At 41.5% G+C, this 17,565-nt stretch overlaps 1 protein-coding gene across 4 annotated transcripts in view; it reads left to right on the top strand.

Annotated features, from left to right (window-relative positions):
- AMOT (angiomotin) overlaps positions 1-17,565 on the top strand; it is a 59,545-nt gene that overhangs the window by 25,812 nt on the left and 16,168 nt on the right. For all 4 annotated transcript variants that reach the window (XM_046673838.1, XM_046673840.1, XM_046673842.1 and 1 more), the window contains 3 exons: positions 2,141-2,285; positions 3,142-3,234; positions 5,759-5,904. In XM_046673838.1, coding sequence (XP_046529794.1) covers positions 2,141-2,285; positions 3,142-3,234; positions 5,759-5,904 — 384 coding nt within the window. The remainder of the gene's footprint in view (positions 1-2,140; positions 2,286-3,141; positions 3,235-5,758; positions 5,905-17,565) is intronic.

The following is a 17,565-nucleotide window of genomic DNA, read 5'->3' on the forward strand; positions in this document are numbered from 1 at the left end:
GCAGTGGCTCAGAGGCACAGGTAGATTAGAAGAGGAAAAGGAAAGTGAGGAGAATGAGGTAGATATCAGCTGGTGCTGGAAAAAATAAGAAGGCCTGAGGCTCATGAGGGGAATTAGTTGACAGAATAAGTCTGGAAACCCACCACCACCCTTCCTCTCCCCTACCCCACCACCACTGAGACCAAGCCAGTGGATATGCCTTTCTGTGATTTCTTTTCCTGAAAGGTCCTGTTGATGGATGTACAACTTGCCCTTTTGGAGGGTACAGTATCTACACAGGGGGTAGGGAAAGGATTGGTATGACATCTTGAAATAGTACTCTGAACAACTTGAGTAAAGGGACTGCCTTCCAGGTATGGCATTGTGTGGAGAACTGAAAAGCCTTGCGCTCTAAATGCGGCCCAGAGCAGACCAACACCAAGCCTGGTCTTTCAAGTGCAAATGTTTATTTTCTCTACCCACCACTTGAATTTCATGCAAAAGCTTTCTCAGGCTCAGGCCTTGCAGATCTTGTCTCTAAATGCCATTCACCAGTTTTCACCTTCTGTGCTGCTATCTTGGTGCCATCTGCAAGAAGAAAAACACTAGCAAGTCTGCTCTTTTCTGTGGTATTAGCCTCATTTGTTTGCAGGCAGCTCTGCCTCAGGCATAATTCTGGAGCTGGGGCAGGTGGAATCTGAGTTGTTTGATATCCCTACCATTCCTCCGGTCTCCTACTGGGGGGCTGACGTTTCCCCCCCCCCCCCGCCCCCCCGCAAAGTACCCTGAGCTTTGTTAAGGAGGATAGTGGAAAACTGAGAAGGAATGCCGAATGGTTGCAGGAGTCAAATTTAATTTGAAAATTGTTTAATAGATCATGGGGTTTATTTGTCTTATACAAATTATATGCAAATCTCTCTGTGGTTATTGTATGTGCAACGAAGCTATATGGATTACAGAAGAACTCTGGCATCTAGTTTCTTGTTTTCTTCCTGATTTGGGCTGATTTGGGGCAAGACCCTTTCTCTTTGAGGTTTTGTGGCTTTTTCTATTTTACAAGGTTTGCAGGGGTGTCATAAAATACAGCTCTGATCATGAATTTTGGTTCAAAAATCTGTACTGGCTTCCTACTGACTACAGGATAGAGTCCAAATACCTGGTATTAAAGCCCTTTTATGATCTGACTCCAGTCTATCTTTGCAGCCAGATTTCACCGGCTTCCCTCTGTGTACTCCACAGTGTCCAGCCAAACAAGACTACTGGTCATCGTGGGAATGCATTCGCTCACTTAGAATAGAATACCCTTCCCCTCACCTCTGCTCATTGAAATCTGACCCAGCTTTCAGGATCTGACTCTAAATGCTGCCTCCTCCATGAAATTTCTCTCTTCTCCCCTCACCCCCAACCAGGAATAACCTCTTCCTCCCCTGCATTTTATAGCACTATTCCTACTTTTCTTAATAAAGTATCTTTCCCTATATTCTTTCACTTGATTAGATTGAATGCCCCTTGCAAGCAACCAGAATGCACTCCTTCATTTTTATACACCCTACGGTGTTTTAAAGAGTTCTTGTAAATATCTGGCCCTCGGTAAATGTTTGTTAAATTGAAATGAACTGCTACGTAAGGCTGAGGCTTAGAATTTTTAGGGTTCGCCTCTGCCACTGACTTATTCTCAGAAAAGGCAATTTAACTCTTCTTTTTGTTAAAATGGGGGGAGGTATCCTTGTGAAGGCAGATATCAGGGTGAATTGAAATAAACGTGAAATCCCTTTGGATGCTCTGGAATAATGTTATCTATATACTGTATACATTATTATTAATACTTTCAAAATTAAGAAAATTCTTACTCAGAAATGAAAATCATTTATAACTATACTTAAGGTATTTATTCTCTCCTACCACCTTCTCTGAAGGCAGAAACTGTATTTGTTTTTAACCTGAGGAAATCTCATGACCCTGTGAGTTAATTACTGAGCTTAAGATTGAATTTAGAAATCCTCCCGGGAACCTTTTCTCATCTGACTGTGTTATGCTTGCCTCCTGGCCATCTATAAAGCCCTGGGAGAAGCTATCATTAAGGATTTGCATATATGTTTTCAGACCATTTTCCCCATCAATTTTCTGTCATCATTGCTATCTTTCTTTTTTTTTGGTCCAGGTGGAGACAGAAATCCAGCGTGTCTCAGAGGCGTATGAGAACCTCGTGAAGTCATCCTCCAAAAGAGAGGCCCTGGAGAAAGCCATGAGAAACAAGCTCGAGGGCGAGATTCGGAGGATGCATGACTTCAACAGGGATCTGAGAGGTGAGGGAATCACTTCTGAAGCATCTGCCAAAATGGTGAAGGGAAAGGTTAAGAAGTATACATCGAGGCTCTTAGGGCTTGTCCAGCCCACCGTATGGTCAGTAAATTGCAGGGCACAGACCAGGCTAAGTTTTCGTAACTGCAGTAGTACTTAGTCCCAAGCTTGCCTAAGCAAAGTGGGATGAGCTGATGTGTTAATCACACAGCACCCCTCCTGGGACTCCTGGACTCCCGTGGCCTGCCCCCACAATCCATGCTGCCTCTCTTCCCTTATAGGTTTCTCAGAGGACTGTATTTTGGCTGTGTAAGCTTGAAATAGTGATATCCTCCATTGTTTCTAGGACTCCCTCCTTGTACTTTTACCTTGTGATAATATAGAAGATGGTAAGAAGTGACCACCTTCAACACCTGCAAAACTGATGACGCTGGGGGTGTTATTTTCTATTTTTGGGTTTAGGTTATCTTATCTATAAAATGAGGGAACTGAACTAGATGCTGCCCATAATCCCCTTCCAGCTTTGATATTACATGATTTTGAAGACTTTATAATAACTCCGATGCTCTTTTTCCTGGTGAATGAAAGATATCATATGTTCAGGGATAGATTGTTTCGTTGAAATTTAGAATTCTGCACTTAGGTTTTGTCAGTGAGCAGTGAAAGTGTTAAGTCATCCTTCCCTGCCCTGGTCTAATATTGTTTTAAGTTCCACATTTGCAAACCTATGTCTGTGTCACCCATTCATATGTAACAAGAAGAAGCAGGCTTGTTTTGCCCAAGGTCAGTATTTAGAGGGCAAACAGCATGTGCTTGGAAGTTTGTATATGAGGCCTTGTTGATTGTCTCCGAATTTCACAGAGCGTCTAGAGACTGCCAACAAGCAGCTTGCAGAGAAGGAATATGAGGGGTCAGAGGATACCAGAAAAACCATTTCTCAGCTCTTTGCAAAAAGTAAGTCTGAAAACTTCAGCAGTAGGTATTAATGTGTGAATGGGAGTGAAGTGTGTGAAAAAGTTACGTAGTTCTATTTAGCCTTCTAGAACAGCTAGCAGCATCTAGGGATTCTCTTCTGTTTAAGCATGAAGTTGGGAGATTTTTTTTCTTTTCCTTCTAGGCCAAGAAGGTTGCTTGTGACCACGTCTGGTCACATCAACATGGCTCCTTCTGTATTAAACCAGAGAAGCCCCTTGAAATCCCTGCTTTTGTCATGGCTAGCTGAAAAGGACCTTAGTGAGCATGGGGTCCCTTACTGGTGAAGGGATTTGTTATTGAAGGCACAGGTGCTGGCACTGGTAGAGGTGGGATTAACATTCAGGACTAATGATGAGTGTTTGGAATGCCTAACCTGCACCTGGGGCTTCCTTAGTTAAGCATTCTGTAAGATATATCATTACGCGTTGGCTGACTGCAAGGGTCGCTAGAGGGAGACCACTGCCATGGCCTGAATTAGTGACTCTGATTGTGGAGTTGGATGGTGTAGGGGTGGATAGAGCTATGTCTTCCTCATAATAGTGTTTCCTTTGTCTGGAAATACTCCTAGGACCATGACAATGAATTAATCCTCTTCTTTATCGGTCCATAATGGACTCCACCCAGCTAGACAATGCCTCATTCTTTCCACTTGCCACAGTAAAACCAGCAATAAAGACTACAGAGTGGATTGAGTCCATAGGAAGAATGAGTTTGGGGGGAAGCAGATGAAATACCCTCTCTTCTGCAGATGCCCCTTGTTGGAGTCCACTGCCCCCAGCCTCCCTCATTGCACCTCCCAGCTGGAGTAGTGCCTGGTGGGAACTTATCAGGCCCCATCTTTGCTGGGCCTCCACATGACCCTTTCAAGTCATTCCATGCAGCTTCCAGTTAGCTTTTACGTGTTTATTTGATCTTCACTTACAATATCCTCCTCCCTTCCTGGGTTGCTCTGTTGTGCTCTGGCTTCAGAACTGGGGCTTTTTTCTTGCTTGTTTCTCTGAACCTCCTGTTCCTTTGTCAGTATGTCTTAGAGGAAGGAATCTCGTTTTTCTGGTGTCATCAGTGCCTAGTGTAAATTGTTGTCAAGTTGCTTTCATGGTGTCACGGTTACCCTGGAAGCTGGTTCATTGGTGGAGAGGGTGGCAGCCTCCCAGGAGAAAACAAAACCAAACTAAAACTGTATGGATTCGTGCCCTGGATCTGCTAGTTCACACTTCTCCCTGTGTGGAGATGGGATTTCAGGTGTCCTCAGAGCTCTGCATTTATAAAATGCAGTAATTTAGTGGATAAAACTGTATGAATAGCAGGGTGAAAGACTGTCAAATGGTTCTAGAAGGTAAAAGTGGACTCCACCTAGTAGGCAGGGAAGAGGGCATGGCTTGTGGCTTCTTGATTTCTTTTGCCTTTGGACATCGACAGGGTGCCACATGGTTGGAACTGTGGCAGGAGCCAGGAAAGCCCTCTTGAAAAGCCTTCCTGGGTAATGTGCTTCAGCTGCCCTAGAGAGGCTAGACCAATTCAGCCCTACAAGAGGCAGTCTTGTTTGGTGGAAAGAGTTTGGAACAACCTAGCCTTAAGTGTGAGCTCCACTATTCCCAGTGTGAGACCTTGTGCAAGCTAGTCAAGCCCTCTGAGTCTCTGTTTTCTCATATGCAAAATGGAGAAGAGAATAATACCTTCCTTGTACGGTTATTCTGAGGATTAAGTTAGTGTGATACTTGGTATGCATTAAGCATTCAACAAATGTTCATTTCTTTCCAAAGTACATCTGAATAGATACGTAAAGTCAGAGTGGGAAGGAAGGCGAGGCTGCCCTATTAAAGTTTCTCCTACAAACTTTAAGTATCAAGGTCTCCAGAGGAAGGACCGTCTACCTCCAAATGAGAATCAAAACTGCTCATTTGAGTTTCTGGTGTGAGTTCTGTCCTAGTTAAAAGGAGAGGGACCTAGAAAGGCATGGGGCATAATTGCATGTGTCATGGCCATCTGTAGCTACCATGCAATCCTGAATTGATCTCAGTTAGAAAATAATGTGAGTAAAGGGTGAGATTTGAGGTTTTATATGTTTTGTGAAATATCATTTTTAGATTGATTTAATATACTGTCACGAGGAAACAATGGAGAAAATTGAAGGGGGCTCAATTGTTCCTTTGCCAATACAAGACCGTTTGAATAAAATTGAAGAGACAAGCCTACTTGTTCTGATGTGTGTGTGTGTGTGTGTGTGTGTGTATTCTCCTTTATGTAATACTTTCCATAACACTTTTTATGTTTACGTTCTTATTGCTTCTGCACAACAACGAATCTTAGGTGACTTTTCTGAATTTACACAGTAAATTAGTGGTAGAGCCAGTGATGGAGTCCAGATCTTGGGCATCCTGGTTCTTGGAGCTGTGGATTAGAACACTGGAATGTCTCATAATGGGTATGATTGTCAGTTTTGCTCAGGTAAGGTTTTGAACCAGCTTCAGAATGGCAGTATTGATATTTCATGTTCTGATAGATAAGGAAAGCCAACGGGAGAAGGAGAAGCTAGAAGCAGAGCTGGCTACTGCCCGTTCTACCAACGAGGACCAAAGGCGACACATCGAAATCCGAGACCAGGCCCTGAGCAATGCCCAGGCCAAGGTGGTGAAGCTGGAAGAAGAGGTAAGTGTAGTTTCCTCAGCTAGCATATGAGCCTTAGGGTGGGAGAGCTGAGAAATCAAGGGCACTGGGGACCTCCCCATTTTGGTGAACTGTCGGCTACACAATCCCCCAACAGCAAGTAAGGTACCATCTGCTACTTCTGGTTATAACTATGCTGACGTGAGTGGACTTTGATTTCTCTTCTCTTCTCTGCAAGTTCCTTCTTTATGTTCCTGAGTAGAAAATCACCAAGGTCAAGGAGCAATTTCCATTTGATCATTCTTATAATAAGCTAACCCCTCCTCCCAAGTTCTTGAATGAAACTAGCCCTACCTTAAGCCTGTGAGATATATATATATATATATATGTTTTTTTTTTAATTCCTGCCCTTACAGGGCTTTAAAGCTTTATTTGGAAGAGCAAGAAAGTGCTTCCAGATATTTTAAAGTACTCCAAAGATCTTGAAATCAGAGTGGTCCTTGTCTCCCCATGCTCAGTGGGAAGTTGGTCCCTTTTCAGGTAAAAAGTGAATCTTGAGGGCCATGCCTCTTGTTGTTGCACTTATTTTGCAGATTGGTTTTGGAATAGAAGTAATCTTGGGGGATCTGGGAAAGGATGGGACCCAGGGACAATTCACAGTTTATGGCAATCCAAGAGCTGTGCCCTGGCTTTTACTTGCTAGGTTCTAGAATGTAGGTATGTGTTGGGGTGAAGTTGTCAGTTATTTGTGTGAAAGAATGGATCCTTCCCCTGACAAATGCAAGGGCCCACAAACTACTAAGCATGTTATTAATGTATGTATCTGATTAGTCTTGATGTAGATGTTACTCAATTGCAGCACTAAACCGTTCATGTGAAATAGAGGGAGCTTTGCTGCTGGCTTGTCATTAATTAATCTTGGATGTCAGTTGTCACTGTACAGTAATTCCCCCCTTATCTGCGAGGGACATGTTCCAAGACTCCCAGTGGATGCCTGAAACGACGGATAGTACTGAACCCAATGTATACTGTTCTTTCCTATACATAGATACCTATGATAAAGTTGAATTTATAAATTAGGCACAGTAAGAGATTAACAACAATAACAAATAATAAAATAGAACAATTATAGCAATTCACAATTTCATGGGTAGAAGATTCATTCTTACTGTAGATCATAGCAATTGCGACATACAATTTTTTTCTTTCCTTAAAAGAACTTTTCTTAAAAGAACTTTCGCCTTTCACTTCAAGGAAGCGCTTTATGGCTTGTCTTTGGTGTATCCAAATTGCCAGCATAACTACTCTTGTGCTCTGGGGTCATTATTAAGTAAAATAAGGGTTACTTGAACACAAGCAGTCAATACCATGACAGTTGATCTGATAGCTAAGATGGCTACGAAGTGACTAATGGGCAGGTAGTCTATTCAGTGTGGATACCCCGGACAAAGGGATGATTCACATCCCAGGCAAGATGGAGTGGGATGGTGGGAGATTTCATCATGCTTCTCAGAACAGCACGCAATTTAAGACTTATGAATTGTTTACTTCTGGAATTTTCCATTTAATATTTTTGGACCGTGGTTGACTGTGGGTAACTGAAACCACAGAAAGTGAAACTGGATAAGGAGAGACTACTGTATTGGAGTATTACTAACTCTTAGACATTTTGCACTTCAGGGACTGGATATGTTCCAGCAAAAATGGATGCTAAACTGTAACTTGGTAAAGAAAATTTCACATCTCACTGCCTTCTCTGTTCTAAAATTTGAATTGTTTTAAGAGAAAAAGTAGATTCCATTATAACAAGTTGAAAGCTTTATGAACTTAAGGCAAAAAAAAAGCGTTTAGTGACCAAGCCCTCAGCATGGTGGCTATTATACGCTAGGTATCTTTCCTACCTTCGTTCACTGCCTGCCTCCTCTCCCTCAGTAAGAATGGTTGCAGTTCCTAGACATCTCCTGACTTACAGATAACCTTTACTTTCTTTTTTGAGTATTAAAATGCTTGTTGAGGGGCCGGCCCGGTGGTGCAGCAGTTAAGTTCACACATTCCGCTTTGGCAGCCTGGGGTTTGCCAGTTTGGATCCCGAGTGTGGACCTACGCACCACTTATTAAGCTATGCTGTGGCAGGCATCCCACATATAAAGTAGAGGAAGATGGGCATGGATGTTAGCTCAGGGCCAGTCTTCCTCAGCAAAAAGAGGAGGATTGGCAGATGTCAGCTTAGGGCTAATCTTGCTAAAAAAAACAAATGCTTGTTGGAGCTGGATTGTGGTTTCATAATTTTCTGGTGGGTAGCGCCATCTAACCTATGATGTCTTTTTAACCTGAATTGCTTAATTGTTCAACTTCAGGTTGTATAAGATTAGGTAAACGTCCTGCTTCATCAGTTGCCTACATCAGAAATACTGCTAAGCTGCTTTATTGAAAGTGAGGAATACTTGTATATGCCTGGTGTCCAGGTCTAAGGAGCTTAGCATGCCCTTTGGCCTTTTGCTATACTTCATATATTCCCATCCTTTCCCTTTTTGTGAGGAAATCACAGAATAAATGACGGGACAAGGGTAAGACTGTATTTTTTTAGAGAAGGGAGAACTGAGAGACCCACTAAGAAGAAGTAGCTTGCTGGTAGTCACATGGCAAGTCTTGGAGAGAGCCAGGAATAAAACTGGAATCTCATGACTCTTCATTCCCTAGACCCTGCTGCCTGTCTCCCTGTCTGAATCATCCTTTGGTTCCACTCCCAAAAAGAAAATGTGGGCGCTTGTTCAGATTTAGTAACCTCTGCATCTTTTAATTTAAAAAAAATTGCCTTACCCTTTGGGCCCCTCTTTTTCAACAGACTATGAGGAGCTTGTCCAGACTCCTTTGAGATTGGGGTGTATATACACCCCGCTGCCCCTCCAGGAAGCGTGCTCATCCAGTTGGAGATAAATGGGGACAAAGACTGCAACCATCTTGGTTTGCAGTGTCTGAGGGCTCAGTGGTAACTGGTTGTTAATCATGAAAATAATATACATGTGTGGAGAGGATGTTACTCTGTAGTTCCCACTGGGCAGCCCTCACTGAAACAGTTGCCTGAAATATATTTCTGGCTTCAGACTTCTGAGGCTTTTCTGGGCATTTGTTCCAGAGACTTTTAGTCGTTTTCCAGGGCCCTGCCCCCAAATACATTGATTTATAATTAAAGAAATTCTATATATTGGACTAGGATTGAATGATGGCATCCAGGGGCCAGATATCTCAAAGGAGCTCATCAATTATTGTTAATTTCTTAGTCCTCATTCAACTTGTACTTTTGCATGGAGTCTGGTTGTTGGAAAATTCTGAGCTGCTGTTCCTAAAGGAGGTGGAACATTTGACGGGAAGAACAGGCTGGGAGCCTTCTACGCAGTGCAATCACAAAGGCAGAGGCCATGCAGTTTCTTCCAGGCTCTCAAGCAAGATCATTTCTAGCACATATAGAGGCTTGAACCTACATCTCAGGGAAAATCCACTGATTCTTATTTTCCTTTTTGTTTTAACAGCCTCTCAGAGCTAGGTTTGCTCCTGAGTGGTGTTTGTCTTATCTCCTCTACAATATTTAAAGGAAAACATTCCTTTCCCTTATCCTCAAATACAGGAATTGATAATTGAAGTTTTGCTTTTCTGCTGTGACTCAACCCTCGTTAGGCCTCATTCTTTCTGTGGTAAACTTTTTAAGTATGGAACATTAGGGAGATATTTAAGATGAATAGGTAGCTCTGGAACTAAAATAGTAAGGAGTCTTCATTGTGATTCCTTCACAAAATTAGTGAACTTTTCTAAATCAAGAAGGTTATTCATGAATAGAAACTGTATCCCTCTCTCTGTTGGGGATGGCTCAAATAAGGTCATGTTTGAAGGTAGAGCGATATGATAGATGACCTGCTTATGTCTCGTATGAATAGATAATTTAGTTATGGCTTATAAGTGGCACCATGAATTTTCCTTAGAGGTTCTTCCAGGGAAAACCTCTCTAGTCTACTTAGCAAATGAGAATGAGGGAAACTTTCCCCAATTAAGCCTTTTGTCTAGGGAGTATTTTCTCAGCCTATTAAGTGCAAGGTTGCTCAAGTAACTATTTTTCGTTGCATCAGGATAGTCAGGTTGATACATATTTTGAATCATTATGTTGTGCACCTGAAATTAAGGTAATATTATATCTCAATTAAAAAATGTGGTCAGGGAAAGATTATGATTACTTTAATGGTCTGAGGACCCATTCATGGATTTATGTCTTTCTCTACAAAGTGTTCATCTAGATGCTTTTCCTGAAATCCATTCTATCTTTCTAATCCCATTAAGTCTCTTGCCTGTGATAGTCTACATTCACTCTGCTGTACGCTCTACATAGAAATGGTACCTCAGGCTTAGAGAGAACTTTCTCCTGCAATCACAACTTCCTTCCTCTTCCAAGTTTGGCAGATGTTCTCTCACGGACCCTGCTCTGCTGCCATTGAGGGAGGTATCTTGCTAGGAAGGGGATAGCACTCTAACTAAAGAGCAGATCTGTGTTTTTGGTGAGTCGCTATGATCCAGGTCTTGCTGCCAATCTGCAGCCTATGCAGCAGGCAGCCAGCTGAGGTAAATAGTGCCTTTCCATCCTTGCCCTTATCTTTCGGGACACGTAGGTCCTATTGAAGTGGAGGCTCATTAAACTTCAAGTCAAAAGAACTCAGTGTCCTACAGCCACCGTGGTGTTCTCCCATTTAATGAGACCTCTCCCTGCCCCCCACTAATTTGACCTCACTGGAGAGTTTCAACAGATGCCTGGCGTATCCACTCACAAGACTCAAGACAGCCTAGGCCTCTGGCTGGCTACTGTCTTATGACGATCCAGAGCTGAACCACTGCTTGGGTAATTGTTTCAGGGATGGTGGGAAAAAAGCCCTGGCAAGATCAAAGAGGGAAGATGCTGTGGGTGGGCTGCTTACTGAGCAGAATGTACAGGAAGGGACAGAGTGAAATGTGGGAGGGCTGGCAGAAAGAGCCAGCAAGCCTTGTTCTTTGGCTTTAGGCTATAATGACAGCCGCAGAGATTCAGGCAAAAGGAGCCCAAGTGTTACTTTTTCTGAACTGCAATGGCTGGTGATGATTTAGACATTACAGTGATAACTCTTGGTGGCAATACATTTTTCAGAATCATCTTGCCATTACACTCAATTATACAAAACTAAATTCATATTGTCTCACTCCATTTCCACCATTATTCTTCATGGCTGATATTTTCTCTTATTTATGGATCCCTTGACACTTATTTGATTTGTATTTTTGGTTTTAGAGATGTATAATTTTCTGCTATCACACTTATTCACACGTTATCGTAACTAGTCTCTTCTTTTCCCAGTATTAGAGGAAGATGTCCTGGGCATAGACATTTATATGTCTAGTTCAAAATAATCTTCAAACAATAGAATTTTGTTTGTATAGATAAAACTCACAAAATAGTTATGATGGATTATAAATGTTGATGGGAGATCTGAGCATGTGAATTATGTGTACATTTAGAGTGTTAATAGGAATTCACATAAAGTACATATTCACCTAAGAGTCTTCCAGAGTATTCTGTTAATGAGTTGTTGACATATTTGAAAGACATTTCATCTAAGGATGACATTTTTCATATTCATGACAGTGTATTTTCATTGAAGTAAGTGTTGCTCCATCCAGTATGTTAAGATATTATGTCCCCATCCCAAAGAGAGATGGAGTGACCTCTCGGAACTTGATTATCTCAGTTTTTCCTATGATTTTGCCTTCTTTAAATTCCTAAGTTGGAAACCTTGTGTAGTTTTCTTTAGTCTCCTTAACAGAATGAACTCCATTCCCTTGGTAGCAAGTTTCTAGAGGTGGTTTCTACTCTTCAATTCTTTTAATATCTACCAGTGGATCACAGTCTCTTGGCAATGAACAGAGGCAGCTTGCTAATACCAGGGTAGTATTACCAAATTGCTTCAGAGGGAACTCTTACTTGGAGCCAGGCGCTCCTGGGTAAGGCTGAATCAAATCAAATGGAAGTCACCGAAAGCTCATGGAGCTACATATAACTAGCTGTATAAAGGAGGGGAGCAAAGAAAGTACACTTCAATTGTGACATTCTGACACAGTGAGTGTTTGGAGTTGGGAGAAATAGAAGGGAAGAAGAAAATCAGACATAATGAAGGATGTCCTCTGTAGTATTGTACTTAGTTTTGTATTATTAGTTTCAATGTCCTTTAGCCAATGGAGTGTGTGTATATGTTGATGTTCATCCAGCTAGCAATAATAGTCCACCTCCTCTACCTATCCATCTGCACATTTTTTATTATTTATTAAGATTTATTTCACAGTTTAATGTTCACAGCAAAATTGAGGGTAAGGTACAGAGATTTCCCATATACCCCCGTTCCTGTACATGCACAGCCTCCCTCACTATTAACATCTTTCACCAGAGGAGTATATTTGTTACAGTTGATGAACCTTCAGTGACACATCCTTATCACTCAAAGCCCATAGTTTGCATTAGGGTTCACTCTTGGTGTTGTACATTCTGTGGGTTTGGGCCAGTGTATGATGACATGTATCCATCATTATGGTATCATACAGCATATTTTCACTGCCCTAAAAACCCTCTGTGTTCCACATATTATCCCTACCTCCTCAATGTATTTTTTAACCTTTTGAAAATATTTAGAAATATATTATATCTCTACTATGAACCTTGCAAGTTTTGTCCTCTTTCAACAGATGAGGAAATTAAAGCGCAGATTATACAGTTAGTGATAAATCTAGGAGAAAACCCAGATCTCTTAATTCCAAAATATCCCACCCTGTGCTTTGTCCACCAGTGATTAAATGGAGGTTAATGATTAAATCACTTCCTTGCAAATGGCCAAGACAAATGGGTAACTTTAGGGGCCCTAGAAGTAATTTTGTATATAGCCATCCTTTAAAAAATAAATTTGAAAGACATCCACAGTTGTTGGAAGGAGGGAAGAGATGCCATCACGTGGTATTCATTTGCAGGGATCAGGTTTTCCTGAGTCAGAAGGGGGTTAAGAAATCTGCCAAATGCTTGGGAACGGGTTCAAATCATTGCAGAAGTGCAATGGAAAAATATGACTGATGGAGCTGAAGAGTATTTGCCCTATTCTTCAATAGGTGGCCTGCCTGCTTTTCTTTCTCCCAATTTTATGATTCCCCTTTAAAAACTTCTCTCTTAATAGGGATGATTTGAAATCCTTTTCTTGACTCACCAAGCAAATACATTTATGAATGTGTGTGTTTATTGTTTATATATTTGCAATGTTATAGCTAAGCTATGCTGTGTCATTTTTATTCTTGTATTTGACAGTTATTTAATATGGATGGTCACCAACAATGTAGTGAACAATGAACCAGAACTAGAACCTAAGAGAGGTATGAAGGAAAATAGAAGGACCCTGCCCTTAAGTGGCTTATGGGATACTGCCCTCCAATGGGGCAGGGGCTTTCTCTTGCTTCCCATTGCATCACTACTGCACTCAAATGTAGAATAGGGCCTGGCACATGATAAGCATTAGGTAAATATCTGTTGAATGAGTGAATGAATGAATCGATGAATCTGCACATGACTGCTAATAAAGTATACTTTATGAGAGGCTGTAGATAAAAGCAGGAACCAGGGTCAGGTAAGATTATTCAAGGAAGAACTCCTGGAGAATTTAGTGATATGGTGAGGAGGGATAAAGATATGCTCAGACTAAAAACAAAGGTTGGTCATTTGTGTAGTAGGCCTGGTAGAATTTTAAGGCAGTATGAGCCTAAGAACATTGATAATGGCACTGTCTATTTTGGTGAGGAAGATTCGCTTTGAGATAACAACTCTTGCCAATCTTCCTCTGTTTTGTTTGAGGGAGATTAGCCCTGAAGAAACATATGTGCCAGTCTTCCTCTACTTTGTATGTGGGTCACAGCCACAGCATGGCTTGACAAGTGGTGTAGGTCTGCGTCTGAGATCCAAACCTGCGAACGTGAACCACTGAAGTGGAGTGCACTGGACTTAACCACTATACCATGGGGCTGGCCCCAATAAGGGCACTTTTAAAAGCCATATCTAGGCTGGACAGGAGACAGTGTGACAATAGATGGGGGCATGGAATTGAAAAGCATCAAGTGGTTTGAGATATGAATGAGAGAAAGGAGCTCTGGTGTAAAGAAGTGAAAGAGGAAGTGTAACATTGCCTTGGCTATAGTAGGTACCTAATCTATACCAGCTGAATGGATATGCTAGCACTAGACTGCTTTTGTTCTTAAATAAAGCAGCACCATAATGTACTATGTGAGGAAGTCTGTTATAGCAACTGTATGTAGGGTGGACTGATTGAGTGTGTGTGTGTGTGTCTGTCCGTGTGGATGCACATGCTTGTGTGCAGATGAGAGAGGGCAACTGAAGGTAAAGAGATCTTTTAGGTTATTATTATAATAATTTAGTTGTGAAATAAGGACTTAAAGTATGGAGGTTATGAAAATATAAGGAAATGAATGAATATTAGAGATGTTAGAGTTAAGACATAGTGATAGATTGGATATAGTGGACAAAGGAAAGAGGGAAGAACAATAATTTCAATATTTGAAGACTGAAAAAACAGGATAAGTGATGATGATGACTAAGCCATTAAGAGGATAGCATTTTAGGGAAGGATGAAGGCAGTCCCGGGCATGTTAAATGTCAGAGTGAGAAATCTTGTACTCACCTAGAGGTCTGTGACTAAAGAGAGCATGATAGCATTAACATATGAATATAAGCAGCTGTTGAAAGTGTGGCATGAAGGAGATCTCCAGTAGTGTTGAAACATAGAGCAAGGTTTCTCACCCTCAGCATTACTGACATTTGGGGCTGGACAATTCATTGGTGGTGGTTGTGGAGGGGGCTGTCCTGTATACTGTGGGATGTTTAGCAGTATTCCTGGCTTCTACCTATGTGATGCCAGTAGCAACCTACCCTCAGCTGTAAAAATTGAAAATGTCTCCACACAGTACTAAATGTTTCTTGGGGGGGAAATCACCCTCAGTTAAGAACTGTTGGTATAGAGACTGAAAAGTAAACTACCATAGATTGGACCTTTGGAGTACAGCAGGAGGTGGGGGTGGGGGTAGGAGGGAAGGTGGATCTAAAGGATCAAGACAGAAAGTAAGAGTGATTTAAGGAACTGCATTAGGACGACATAAAATTAGGAGAGCTTTGACAAGTTTTTGCAAATTGGCATTTGGTAAGAAAACTTGAATGAATGCAATGATTTCCTCCATTCACTGACTATCCAGGGGGAATGTGGTTTAAATGATGGATTTACCTGGCTGCTGCTTCTGGCTTCTAGGGGCCCATGGGTCCTGGTCTCTAGACCCAAGCCACTACTTGGCTTTGGGAACTTTTCCAGTGAACTTTCACTTCCTTGAACACTGAAGACATAGCAAAATAATTCATCTAGGATCCTATGGAGGGTACACACATTATATGTTCTGTCTCTTACATGTACATACACACAAACTAAGGCAGCACTTTTATTTTGTTTTTACCACCACAAATGTACCTATACAGAATTGTGAGATCCCATTATGCCTAGCCCTCTTAGTGATTGGTCATTGTTGAAGGTGGAAAGGAGAATCTTAGATTTATAAAATATTTGTGAATTAAAAGACTATTAGAGATCTTCTGAGATCATCTGTCTAGCCCAGTGTTGTTGTTTTTTTCTAACTTCTTAAAACATAGTGGGCAGGACATTCCTAAGAGAGAGAGTATTGTATCCAAAGGCAATGAGGGGTAAAACACCATGGGGTTTTCAGGAACATTACGTTTTTTAACCGAGCTGAAATGTCAAGTGTGAAAAGATGATAGAGCGGGGTAAGGTGAGAGGCACGTTCTCTAGGGAAGACAGACAACACACAAGAACATATATAGGGAAGACAGACAACACACACACACACACACACACACACACACAAGATGTGGCGATTCTTTTGGAAATGAAGTTTACTGCAGAACCCAAATATATAGCGTACATAAAAGAGGAACCATTTGATACAACTCACCCATACAACTTTGTACAATTTGTGTGAATTTGATACAACTTCACCATAGTGGCCTGTGAAGCACTCCACCTAACACTAGGACTCTGGAACACAATTTGAAAATCACTCCAGGGGCTAGCCCACTGGCGCAGCAGTTAAGTTCACACATTCTGCTTCTCGGCAGCCTGGGGTTCTCCGGTTTGGATCCCGGGTGTGGACATGGCACCGCTTGGCAAACGCCATGCTGTGGTAGGCGTCCCACATATAAAGTAGAGGAAGATGGGCATGGATGTTAGCTCAGGACCAGTCTTCCTCAGCAAAAAGAGGAGGATTGGCAGTAGTTAGCTCAGGGCTAATCTTCCTCAAAAAAAAAAGAGATACATTAAAAAAAAAAAAAAAGAAAATCACTCCAGCAGCTGGCACTTTATCTCTAAAGGACCGGATAGTAAATATTTTCAGTTTTGTGGACTATGCAGTTTCTTTTGCAATGGCAACTATTCAACTCTGCCCTTATAGCAGGAAGACAGCCATAGCCAAGATGTAAATAAATGGGCATGGTGGGATTTTGCCTGCTGCTGACCATTTTGGTTTGCTGACTCCTGAAACTCCCCTCATTTTTTACAAGTGGGGACTCTGAGGCTGAGAACAGGGAAGCAAGTTACCATTAAGAGCAGTGCTAGGATTGCCACCTTATTTCTTTACCTTTTATTTTGCTGTCAAATAGAAATTTCTGATGTGTATGTGTGTTTGTGTGTGTTTGTGTTTAGATGAACTCTGTCTAAGGGTCTTTAATTAAACAGTGCCTTCGACCATAGGTGAAGTATTTCATTCTCGTAAATTGGAGGTGCCCCCCACATCATGTCATTTTGAGAGACTAGTGTCTTTGCACTACTCAGTGCTTGCTTCTGTTTGTATCTCTGATGAATGGCTTTTCCCTATAAAGATATCTATACTCTACTGCGTGAAGCGTTTCAGGCCTCGTGTTATATGTCTTCCTGGGGAAAAATGGCTGTGTTTTTAATATCTTAATTAGACAATGATGTGATAATTAAAGTTACTGAGAGAATGAGACCCATGTCAAGGCTATCTGGAGTGAGTGTTCAAAGTTGAGAGATTTAGAGCATGCATGACTTGGCATTAACTTTTTCTTTGAAAAAGAAAAGCAACCTTAGTACTTTTTGTACCATTCTGCTAAGCACTTACGTGTTATCTCATTTGATCCTTATAGAGGTATATCACGTTATCTCCATGTTATTGATGAATGAGTAAATGGATGCTCAGGAAGATTAAGTAGCTTGCCTAAGGTTGCATACCTAGTGAGTGGGAGAGCCAGGATTTGGACTGTGGGCAGTCTGAGGCCAGAGCTCATGACCTTAACCATTTGACTATATGGCCTCTCTCTTCAACTAAGAAGGAACTACTGACATTTCTGATGGCATTGGAAGGTGAATTTGGGGACCCAGGATGTCCTAATTACTGATCTAACATTTTTAAGGAGCTTAGCACAGGAGATAAGTTTGTAGAGGAAAGGCAGAAAAGAAAGGGGGATTTATCATGATGAAGGTAAAAGTGAAACATAAAAATTTCAGGATAATAGAGGGGTTAACAAATCATATAGACCCTTGGTTCTTTCTACATGTAGATGAAATATAG

Source organism: Equus quagga, chromosome 10 (genome assembly GCF_021613505.1).
Source record: "Equus quagga isolate Etosha38 chromosome 10, UCLA_HA_Equagga_1.0, whole genome shotgun sequence".
NCBI classification, from domain to species: domain Eukaryota; kingdom Metazoa; phylum Chordata; class Mammalia; order Perissodactyla; family Equidae; genus Equus; species Equus quagga.